The sequence below is a fragment of the Pavona decussata genome, unplaced genomic scaffold, assembly GCF_977016875.1.
Source record: "Pavona decussata unplaced genomic scaffold, jaPavDecu1.1 SCAFFOLD_137, whole genome shotgun sequence".
Classification (NCBI taxonomy): Eukaryota; Metazoa; Cnidaria; class Anthozoa; order Scleractinia; family Agariciidae; genus Pavona; species Pavona decussata.
In genome coordinates this window covers 2,466,802-2,478,369 of record NW_028145550.1, presented here as the reverse complement: position 1 = coordinate 2,478,369, position 11,568 = coordinate 2,466,802, and the positions used below count along the sequence as shown (strand labels likewise).

The following is an 11,568-nucleotide window of genomic DNA, read 5'->3' as shown; positions in this document are numbered from 1 at the left end:
ATAAACTGTTTTGGATACGTTTCCTTGTCGGATCTCTTGGAGTAGAAATCATCACTTTACGTGTAAAGAAGCCATGCTGATATTAGCCGAAATAGACTGCCCTTTGGCGTTGTGTCAGCCCTGCAATCAGCTTGGTTTTTCCCTCATGTAAGCTCGAAAGGTATGATCCTATCCGTCTGAAAATGGATAGAGAATTTAATCGTCTTGGTCTGAAGTTTGAAAGTGGGTATGGATTTTAGAGGCCGGCGCTGAAAAACGGGAATTGAAAAATTATTCACCTAAGTCTGAAATGGGGTTCACTGGCTTGAAGAACCAGGCGGCACATCCCCACCACAAATTCCGAGAGGTACCCTCCTCGGTTTAATAAAACCACCACCAAGACGCTATCAAATGCGGTGCAGTAATGAACGGGAATTCAACAAATGAACCTCAAAAATCTTGGATAAAGAGGCTACTCTGAAAAGGATGACGCCGGCAGCCATCAAACACAAGCACATTGTTCATCGAAAACATTTTCTAATATTTTGATCTTTGAAGCGAATTTAACCGATTGTAGCATGACCACTTGTCTGATCTGACGTTCTTGTCGCTCAAACGACAAATCATAAAGTTCTTTTTGTTTTGTCGTTGGGATTGTGATGGATTAGTTTTATATTCCAATAGCACACGATTTCTAAAATCATGAATTTGTTTTACGTAACCAATAAGGTTACATATAACAAATTAAGCAAGTGTAAAAGAGGCGTGCTTTATTAAACCGAAAGAGACGTGGTTTCTTCAGATATTCAAGGGAAATAAATATTCCCACGTTACACGTAGTCATAAAGGGAAATGGATTAGAAGAACGAACAAAGATAAATACTGTCAGATTTTACATGCCAATGAAGCCTCTTGTGCTGGGGTGGGGAGAGGAGTTACGCCTGCCTTCACCCTAGAGGGTGTGTTTTCTGAACCTGCTTTACAAGGTCTTTATTAGGGTATGTATTGTACACTAGTCTAAAATTCAGTGGGTGCAGTTTTTTTCCAGTTACGGTTGAACTGAGGGACAGGAGTAGGATGGGGGCAGTGGAGGGTAGTTAGAGAAAGGTTTTAGACTTTTAGATCTGAACATTATAGGGTAAGGGCTCTTGGCGGCTTCCCCCAACCAAAGCAACCATGAATATTTTGCAATGGCAGCCTCCCCCCACCTCCTTTTCCATCTTTCTAGTTTATAACGAATGTGTCTATGAGCACTTGATTCCATTATCCTGTGATAAGAAGATAAAAAGTTACATTACAAAGAATATTCTACATCTTTATGTTATTAATCATTTAGCTTTATTTAGATATGCATGTGGTTTTTCTGACCACATTCTATTATTAAACCTTGAATTGTTTTCAACGGAACGCAGCGATTTACAGTGATAACAGCGGAAGGATTTTCAGCGATTGGGATTAGTCACGATCATGACGAATTAAATGTGTCATTTCACTACGATTCATAAAGTTCGGATGGAATTCGACTAAGATGCAATCGGATTGATTTAGCTGATTATTCTTCAAGTCAGCCAACATTTTGATTCCCCCTTTTTCATAACCGAAAGATCTGAATTCAACACAGAGCTAAGGCCGGGAAATAATCTCTGGCACGCAGATAAAAGTAAGCAAGTTTTGAAAGTTTAATGCAATCCATTCTCTATCGTTTGGCTTCTCGGTCAGTTCACTTGCGAACGCAAGCGAACTGATAGAGAAGCCAAAATGAAGAATGGATTGCATTAAGCTCTAGTTTCAAAACTTGCTTCCATTTATACATGAGATTCTGCGACAACCCAGGCCCACAACCCTCTTTTTTTTTTTCTTTTTTACGTGATCGACATTATTACAATGCTTTATGCTCGATGCTCTAAGAGTTCACTTATTCCTCTCAAGTGGTTGGTCTAAAGGCCTTGAGGGGTTACGAGAATGCTCGGAAAATGCTCTTTTATTTCAATATCTCTCACGATAAGTTGGAAAGAACCATTATCGTCTTGGGCTAGATAACACTTCTAACGTAAAACTGCTCATCTTTCCTTAAGTATTAGGTTCTTGTGTTCAGAAACTGAATAAATATTGTTCAAAAAAGTTATTTCTAGTTGTCGTTTTCTCTGTTGATGTTTTCTTCTCCGTAATGGTGACCTCCGGATAGGAAACTCTTTCATTACATCGACTTCCATTAACTAACAACTTTCAGTCCTCGCTAATAAAGTCGGCTTTCGCCTACTGGATCATAGAGTGGTATATGTGCAATCCACGCTAAATCTTGGATCCAAATCCAGCATTATCCTTTACCATCCTCCCACAGATAGTTAAATTAAATTAAATTATTCACTCCCTTAATAGGTGATCACCCAAGACCAAGCCTTTTATACACATGACAGTCAAAAAAACTCCAGTTTTTTGTTGATTCTCGTGCTCAGTGTCAAATAGTCTGATTCTGCACGAGTTTTTATTAAAAGTCACTGCGAGTTTAAATTTTCGAAACTATATATTCTCACTTATTTCTGTGCGTTCTTCCTCTTTATCGCTACATGCTATGCTGTAAAATATGTTCTGACGTCATAAGCCTCTGTATCCAGAATATTCGTTGTGACTTTGGCCGTCATATCGATGGAATAACTTATTAAATAGTTATTGAAATGAAAATCTCATTATGGAACAAGTGCTGAATGTTTGGAATGTCACGAACTGTAATGCCTCCTCAACTTCTGATCCCTCAGTTATTTTCAGTTTAAATTCAGCAGTTTACAATAGATTAAGGGTGTGTTAACGGAATTTTTCAGAATGAATTCGTTAAGTAGCTCTTTTTCTAGATTCTCGCTCCCGATAATATAAAATCTCAGCTCCTTTTCGTTTTAACCGTTCAATGTAAACTAGTTTCGTTCTTAGAAAAAAATTATACTTAGTAACAGGTAGAGGTTTTCGTACCATGCCACTGGCCATGGAACTCAGACTACGGAAAGCCGAGACAACTCACCCAAATCAATTCACTGGTTCCTCCTCCCCTCTCCCGCACACACACGCCCCCAACCTAATTTCCTTAACTTTTCTATTCACAGTACCGCTAAATTTAGCGACAAGGAAAATTAATATTTAACAATTATTCACCGAAGTGGAGGTGAATAGTACTTGACTAATCATCTCCGAGCTAGCCAATCAGCGCGCGCGAAAAGTATTATTCACTAGATCACTTGTGTGGTATATACTAAAATTAGATATTTTTAAAGTCGATTAGAGCCAAACACTGACAAAAGGAAATGATTATCACAGCACGAAAATGGTCAGGTAAACCAATCTCACGCACTCCTTATTTACGTGATTTCCGGCTGATCTATTTCCAACTGCGAAGTAGTAGGTATTCTTCTTGCGTCCAAAAGTAGAAGTTTCAGTTTTGGGTCACATGTTTTTAGCTTAGCCCTTTTCCTTCTTAAACAATTTCATCCAAAAGGATCAGGAAAGAAATTGTTCATTCCGTCAAGTTTAAACTACATTCTGCTGACCCAAAAGAGGTATGGTTTAAGTAGTCGTCTAGTCTAAAATAGAACGTTGATATTTATTAATATATGTATGTGTTCTCTGATGAAGGCTATGTTTTATGTCCTTCTCTAAAATAGGATGTATTTATTTTAAGAACCCTAGCAAGGATTAGAATGAGCACTCTGACCGTCAGAGTTACAATCTAAACTTCTTGCAGTCTATATCTGTCTGGATGTTTGAAAACGGGACCGCTCACGTCATGCTACTTTGCATACGATGCGAATGGTTTTTTGTAGTTCAAAATCCAAAGTCGCCAATATAAAAACATAATGTTATTTATTATCTCTCTTAGTTAATACGCGCGAAGTGATTGGTCAATTTTGTGGGCCGTATTTTACTGTGCGGCTCGCTGAATTTGAAAGTTGTTCCTTTCTCTTGCCCGATTAACCTCAGAGATATAACAAATATCTTACTCAAATCGTTTTCTCGGTCCGTACTGTAAGTTATGGATCCTTGTTTTTTCCGTCGCGCTTGGGCTATAAATCAACGGGAAAAAACTCGGTCCTAAACTTACAGTACGGACCCCGAATTCGATTACTAAGACGGTATGCAGTCTTTTTTTCCTTTCCTCTCTCTTCTATCTCCTTTCGTCTCTTGTTTTGCACCATTCTGGACTCAGTTTTCTGCGCCAAAAAAAACCCCGTGTTTCTGAGTTGTTTCACAGAAAGTACTCAAGTTTAGTCGGCCGCCTTTTCAAAAATTCGGCTAGATATAAATTCAGGAAAGTACGACATAACAAAGGCTTCACTCTCTCTACTTTCTTTCTTTCTTTCTTTCTTTTTTTTTTTTTTTTCAGCATTTCTCTTCTTCGGTATGTTGCTCTGGAAACTGAGTATTTTGGTAAATGCGAAGAACTTGAGAAAAAATTATTTTGTAGTGTTTTGCGCCTGGCGTCTCTTTATTTCGAGTATAAGAAACTTTCATTTTGCTCATGCTCAAACCTTGGACCTGTGGCAACAAGTGGCTCGAGTCCCCAAACCAGTTTATAACCGAATTTTCACCAAGTATCGTAGTTACACAGGGCGTTAGCTATAACATTACTGATTGCGTTTTCAACCACTCCCCCACAGTCCCCTCTCTCCATCCTTTTGGCATAGTGTGTCTGATCATGCGTAGCTCCTATGCGGCTGTTTGAAATCTGAAAAGCGTCTATAATCTGAACACCGCCTTCCCGGAGCGCTTGGTCTGTCAGAGCGTTTAACTGCGCTACACGTGAAGGAGACGGATTTTCTAGCCATTCTACCATGGCACGATCTTCCCGCCAAGGCAGACTAACTGTGTTTACCCAGAGAAATCGTCTAGAGCTTTCTTGTGAGCGATTCATTGCTCGAATTGCCTGCAGAAATGCACGCAGTTTTTCAGCTATAAATTTTGTTTTGGTGCTCTCTCGCAGAACCCAGTGACCGAAGTTCATGAGAAACAGTTTGCCACTGAAAACAGAAGGCGGCAGCTCCTTAGAGAACATAGACCTCCTCGTTCGCGGGTGAACGTAGATTTCGTATGGCATTGAAATGTTTGAGAAGGTGAGTGGCCATCGCGTTCCACGCGCGTCGAACACCCACTCAATGCGTGGAATCTTGTCGAACACCATCTTGACGTGTGTTTTGATGCAGCCGTGACACGAGCCGTGTAACCGCGTGACCCAGTGATACGTCCTATAGCGCATGTGTGAGTCACCCGTGAAGACAATCTCGAACCAACCTTGTTTCGCAAAGCATTTCTTGATCTCATCATTGCTGTAATGATGCAGCTGACAAAAATACGGCAACCAATGAAAACCGTGGATTTGATCGAAGTCATACACGGGGTCAATCTGCCACTGGCCACACCTTTCAATCCCTGGGATGCTTCCACACTCAACCCACCTCCCTGGGGCAGTCCCGCTTTCTTCTTGACTGCAGTAGCGGGTGTATTCCTGGGGGTAGGAGCCTGGCGATACCGGGAGGTCAAACGGACTGTTCCGCACGTGGTGCAAAACCGCCTTAGTGTGATATCGATACTCGAGACTGTCGTTATTAACGTACGTTAAAATAACAAGGATTATATACTCATCTGCAAACGTCAGCCGCAGCGTAGCGTTGTAAGTGTCATTACCAATGTGCGTCACGCTACCTGTGACCATTTCGTGTGATCCAAACGCTTGTATTCGGAAGTTTGAGCGCCCTGGCTCTTTTCCATCGATTGCGCTCCTCGCGGCAACAGAACATATATCTTTTGTGGTTGGTGTGATTGTAAACGAAATAAGCTGCCATGCCTGGGCTGCCTGTGGAAGCTGAACTGTGTACAGGCAGCCCAAGTCAATCGGTCGTTGAGTTGGTTTCTTTACTGGTTCATTTTGCCTCCAAAGTCCTTTTAAGAAGGCCACGAGTGTAACGATAAGGAGAAGCAGGAAAAGTAATCGTGCTGGTCTGAAGCACCCTTTTATGTATTCCCCTGTCACACCCTTCCTCATTACACGCCCCTCGCACTGTGGGGCTCAGGGCATTCTGTGGGATAAAATCAAAGCATTTACATTCAGACTTGTGGCTAAATCTAGGGTTATGTTTAAGTTTTCTTATTTCCGCTCTTCTGACGCCAAGAAATAAAAGTGCTTGGATTTTCTTTAGGCTAGCCCAGAGTACTTAGGCTGGGCCATTAATACCCTAGCCCTGCGAGGTCATAGAGTGATAAAGAAACAAGTATTAAAAAACCTTAATTAGGAGGCGTCGAACGTCCGTATTCAAAACGTTAAACTGTTGTTGGAAAATACACCACTCGTGTTAAGAACAATGTTTTACTCACTCGCTGCGCTCGTTCGTAGCGGATATTGTTTTTACCGACTCGAAAATAACTGATTAATGCTTCGCGCCGCCGTGCAATATCGTCTATGTTATAACATAACATTTTAGAGAAAAATTAAAGTAAAGACGACAAAGTAAGCTAAACCGGCCGGAGTACTCTTCAGTGACACCGAAACGGCTTGCGTATGGTATCCCAGCTTTCCTTTGTTGCCGGTTGATGTTCTTAACATGATTGTTCCTTGTCCCAGTATATACGTATGCAATTTATTAAATTAACACTTGAGTCCACCAACAAAACCTAACAACGACAACACTTGCAATATGTGTAATACGTTACCACTCAAACAGATTGTCAAACGACATAAATAGAGCATATATAGCTGTGAATTAAATCAGTGCTATCCCACGGTCACCGATCCTCAGTCCAGTGGTCCCTGTTTTTATTCATGATTGCTTATTTTCCCCAACAAGTTTAAATCTGTCTTTCCGAGAGCGTATTATTTACGTTGATATTTTTCCGAAGCCCATCTGTTGGTACAAGTCACCCACGGAAGTCACCTCACGCCAATTAGCTCAGTAAATAAGAACCCAAATTGTACGAGTCTGACAGACAAAATCTGGGTCAGTCCGGAGTGTCGGTTTGATGAAAGGAGAATAGCTTCTTGACAACATCCAAGATTACTTATTGTAAATGAAACATGAAACATAAATCGGGTGAACCGCGTATAATTTCAATTAAAATTGTATCTTACCAAGGCGCTGAGAGGAGCCACTCAGTTCTGTCAAGAAAGTCCTCAGATGAGCCACATTTAAGTAAACTTAGTCCAAATAATAAGAAAAGCTAAAATGCAAGCACTTGATTCCTTCCTAGCAAACGGCCGCTTCTTTGGAACTATGTTTTTATTTGTTATCCATAGCACGAGGTTTCTATTGTGCCCGTGCAGTGTCGATTCATTATTTATAAGAATTCGATTTAAAAACTGCGTGCAGTCGTGAGCAACATAATTTACCGGTACCCGCTCCATGGTCCCCAGGCCTCTTAACCTTATCACCTCGAAGAGTGGTTGAATACAAATATGAAATACTGAAGCCAGAAAACCGTCAAACTTCAAAATATTTATAGTGAACAAAAAAGCACTAAATTTCCGGTTCGACCGGTTGTATCAGCAAATAGAACGCGCAGAAAAACAAAAATTATTCCGAGACGACAAACGGGTTACCTTCAGGTCAGTACGTACTCCAATTTTACATTCGACCGGTTAGAACGGAGTTACTGTTCCATTTGCTCAAAATTGTCATTCACGTTTGCTGTTTTCTCGCCCATATTATGATCAGCCAATGAGAATGCGAGTTTGGAAATGAAAACGAGGTTCTTCGCCCAGATGTAAAAAAAGAAAAAAAACCCTCCAATTTGATCCGGAAAAAGCGACCAGAGTTTCAAACCAAAAATTTTGACTATATGGAAAGCGCCCTTGCGGGTTACTTGAAAGGTCTTTTGCTTGAATAGTCATATTTCAAAGTATTACTAGATAATTTTACCGCGTCTAAATAAGGTCATTATCTATTTCAGATTGATTGCAGAAAAAAAGTGAAACATGCTGAAATGCATGTATTAAGTTACCAGTCGAAACGCGTTCGTCGGCAAATGGACTGGGTTCAACATTTGTTACTTTTCATGTTCGAGTACATGACGCAACCTTGCTTTACAATTTCGTTTTCATCATGGTTGTGGGAGCATTTCCCTTGTTCAAATTGGCGAGTTTAGCTGTGAAACAAATCTCCAAACCCGTAGCGCAGAGCTTAAAAACAGCAGCAAAGCAGAGTGATTTCTTTAGGAAATATGTTTGTATCTGGCCTGGACAAGGTGAGTTAAAGATCTTTGGTCGGCATTTAAGATGCAAAAGGGTAAGGGTTAGTTTATAGTAAACAACTGTCGTGCTTCGTCGGTGCGGAGTGGAAACGAATAGAATGTTGGTTTTACCAACAGAGTTAATAAGGTAATTTGGCCGTCGTAAAGAGATTCGAGTACATTCGCTCTTACGACAAGAAGGGCTAACGCTCGAAACGTCAGGACTCGAATGGCCAAATACCTTTTCAACTCTGTTTATAAAACCAAACATTTTTTATGATGCAAGTCTGTCAACTTGTTCATCGTTTGGTCAGTTTTATAAACGATGTTATGATCGTTTGTGAGCTTGAGTTGGGAGATTAAATCCTTGCAAGGGAAGGGGTGAAAGGCAGTAAACCTAAAAGAGCTCCTTTAATACAGCCACACTGTTGTTCCTCATATGTGCTCACAAAATTGTAGACTTTTTTCATGTCATTTTTGAGTGCAGTTTAACCTTACATTCCTGGCACCTTTAGTTCAGTGACTTAACTCAAGCAGTGTTATGAACAATAATGATAAATTCTTGTAATAAGGTCTGAGAAATAATATAGCAAAATGTAGCTTTCGACCGTATTTCACAGTCTTCATCAGCAAAGTGAGCTCCACATTGTCACATGATTACATGTTGCCTAGTCACGTGACAACAAGTGGTTAAAATTGGTGGGAAGATCATAGGCCCCATCTCTGTTTAACATGGGACGTTGGTGTCTAATGTGGATGGCTTCCTTGATTTTTTTCCATCTCTGTTTAACGTGGGACGTTGGTGTCTAATGTGGATGGCTTCCTTGATTTTTTTTCCTTTTTAACCACTTGTTGTCACGTGGCTAGGCAACACGTAATCATGTGACAACTTGGAGCTCACTTTGCTGAAGAAGACTGAGATACTGTATGGTTAAAAGCTACGTTTTGCTCTAATTTTTCACACCTTGTGTCAAGGATTTATTCTTATCTAACGTATTCCGAGGTCAGGAGTGAATGTACGTAGTCAGTGTTATGAATGTTTGCTAGCTTGATTGAGAGTTTGACCCATGCAGGGGAAGGGGTGAGCGCCATTAAAATTAATTTATTTTCTTTCAAGCATACAACCGTACAACCACAGGGGAGGTGGTTGGGGGAGGTTCAAATACTCTACCTGTGCCCAAACTTAGATGAGATTTTCTGTCCAAATGCTACACTGCAGGGCACTTGTGGATGGTCAAAATACAGTACTCACTTTAATGTCATTGGGCATCTGTTTGAAAGTCCAGTGTAATGATGAACAGTCTCCGTTACAGGCAGGTGATTGCTGTCAAATCCCTTCCCTACAATGTATGCCCATTCTCCAGCCATGTGACACAAGTGTGGGACAAACGATTACTTTTGAGCTATTGAGCTTTCATTTAATTGACAATGACTAAAAAGTAAAAAAAAAAAAAAACTATGTTGTGCATTGTTTTGATCAACCAAAGAAGTGTTTAGTCAGTAGTTGGACATACAGTATGTACATGTCCCTTCAAGGGGCTCAGAGCTTTACAGTATATTCAATCCGTGAAAGTTACAATAACTTTCCCATAATTTAGATTGTTTGGGCTTTGTTCTTATGGGCTCTAATTTCATGTCTTTTAAATTACTATCTGAATCTTTTAGGCTATCACTGGCTTGAGACAAACGTCAAGATGCGATTAATGGGTCTGTCAGGCCCAGAGAAGGTGCAGCCTTTAAGCGAACAGGTCGCTGTAGATGTCGGTGCAGAGCTTTTGGGGGAATCACTAATATTTGGTATTGCAACAGTGATGCTGTATTTTGAATATAGAAGAGGGCAGAGAAAGGAAGAAAAGAAAGAAGATGAACAGAATCAGAGAATAATAGGACTACAAAATCAAATCAAGGAACTTGAACTCACAGTCGAAACCAATGCAGCTCAAGTTCGTGAGCTGACAAGATTAGTTCACAGTAAACACAATACATAGTTCACCATAGCTAGGTAATTAAAATATGTCAAAAGTTGTTGGAGATTAACAGATGGATTTTCATAACTTTTACTTTGTACATTTTTTTAAGATGAGCTTACCAGAGAAACATTTTGTCATGTTCCTTCAAAGTCATGTTGCTGCAGTTGTTCTTAATACAAAAGACTCTAACCCTTTAACCCCAAATATCAAAGAACAAATTCCCCTCTCTTTTTGCCATACTTTCCGTATAAAGTACTGCGTTTGTGGTGTTTGAAAATACTCTTTTGGGTACTTGACTTGTATAGCTTCTCAAACTGTTAATAATTCTTGAAAAAATTCAAAGCAAAAGTTCATCAAATTTTATGATAATTAAGATCACATTTCCAAACCTCCTTTGCATCACTGATTTCCTTTGTTTTCTCTCCATTAATCATTAATGAGTTTGAGGAGATTATTTTCGCTATTCTCATGGCCTGGGTGAGTAATGGAGAAATTTGATGCAGACAGCAGGTCACCACAGTCAACTCTCGTCTTGCGGACACCTCGCTTTTACAGACACCCCGATAATACATGTTTGGACAGCAGCTGAATCCCCGGCAAAAATTAATAGAGTACAAACGTTTGACTGAAATAAATTCCTGTTATTACAGATTCTGGCCATTAAGGATACTAACCTGTGGGCGTGGGAGTGTCCGCAAGAAAAAGAGTTGACTATATTAGGGCATAAAGAGTTAAGTTATGTATTTAATGGCATCTTACTTAACAAAAAGACGACATAAAATTCAAGTGAAAGTTAACATCTGTGAGACTTTCCATTCTGATAAAGAGAACAAAAAGATAAATGAAAGTCTGCGCCATTCGTCATCTTCTCTAAATCACTGCGTATGATACTTTGAAAATTACAGATCCTTTAAGATTGCACCTGACCAATTCAAAGTGATAAATAAAATTTATGTTTATTTTTCCTTCTTGTACAGGAATTTAATAAGAGATACAGAAAATACTACATGACTGGCACAGATACAAAATTTCTCTTCGAGTGTTGACAGATATTCGCAACCGAGTGAAATATTTTTCAACACGAGAAGAGAAATTTCGTGTCTCCAAGTGGCCATGTAATGTTCTGTTTATTACATAAACACCAATGAAATACCAAATCATTGCAAAAGGCGCAATTTATTATGTAACCTTAGCAACGGTGATCTTTTCACGTGTGAAGATAACATGTTATTTTCACCCGTGAAAGTTCACCTGGTATTTCATTGGTGTTTATGTAATAAGTATATGTACGTTCACAGGTTATAAGTTAAATGCCATCTTTGCAGACCCTTAAAATTAATGGTCTGCAAAGATGGCATTAGTAACTTTTATTTTGTTCTAAATGCTTGGGCATGTCTTTTTGGTGTTTAAATTGTTT

At 39.7% G+C, this 11,568-nt stretch overlaps 2 protein-coding genes across 2 annotated transcripts; one reads left to right on the top strand and one right to left on the bottom strand.

Annotated features, from left to right (window-relative positions):
• Nucleotides 1-4,406: 4,406 nt before the first annotated feature.
• Nucleotides 4,407-7,231, bottom strand: LOC146467309 (uncharacterized). The gene is made up of 2 exons (XM_085126070.1): nucleotides 7,085-7,231; nucleotides 4,407-6,038 (listed from the first exon to the last, which is right to left on the bottom strand). The coding sequence occupies exon 2, from the start codon at nucleotides 6,002-6,004 to the stop codon at nucleotides 4,550-4,552; it is 1,455 nt and encodes a 484-aa protein (XP_084982196.1). The 5' UTR covers nucleotides 6,005-6,038; nucleotides 7,085-7,231; the 3' UTR covers nucleotides 4,407-4,549.
• Nucleotides 7,232-8,019: 788 nt separating this feature from the next.
• Nucleotides 8,020-11,077, top strand: LOC146467308 (optic atrophy 3 protein homolog). The gene is made up of 2 exons (XM_085126073.1): nucleotides 8,020-8,196; nucleotides 9,847-11,077. The coding sequence occupies exons 1-2, from the start codon at nucleotides 8,055-8,057 to the stop codon at nucleotides 10,167-10,169; spliced, it is 465 nt and encodes a 154-aa protein (XP_084982199.1). The 5' UTR covers nucleotides 8,020-8,054; the 3' UTR covers nucleotides 10,170-11,077.
• Nucleotides 11,078-11,568: the final 491 nt, after the last annotated feature.

Coding starts and splice junctions, on each gene's coding strand:
- LOC146467309 (XM_085126070.1), bottom strand. CDS start 6,004: ATGAGGAAGGGTGTGACAGGGGAATACATAAAAGGGTGCTTCAGACCA.
- LOC146467308 (XM_085126073.1), top strand. CDS start 8,055: ATGGTTGTGGGAGCATTTCCCTTGTTCAAATTGGCGAGTTTAGCTGTG. Junction 8,197..9,846: donor TTGTATCTGGCCTGGACAAG/GTGAGTTAAAGA, acceptor TGAATCTTTTAG/GCTATCACTGGCTTGAGACA.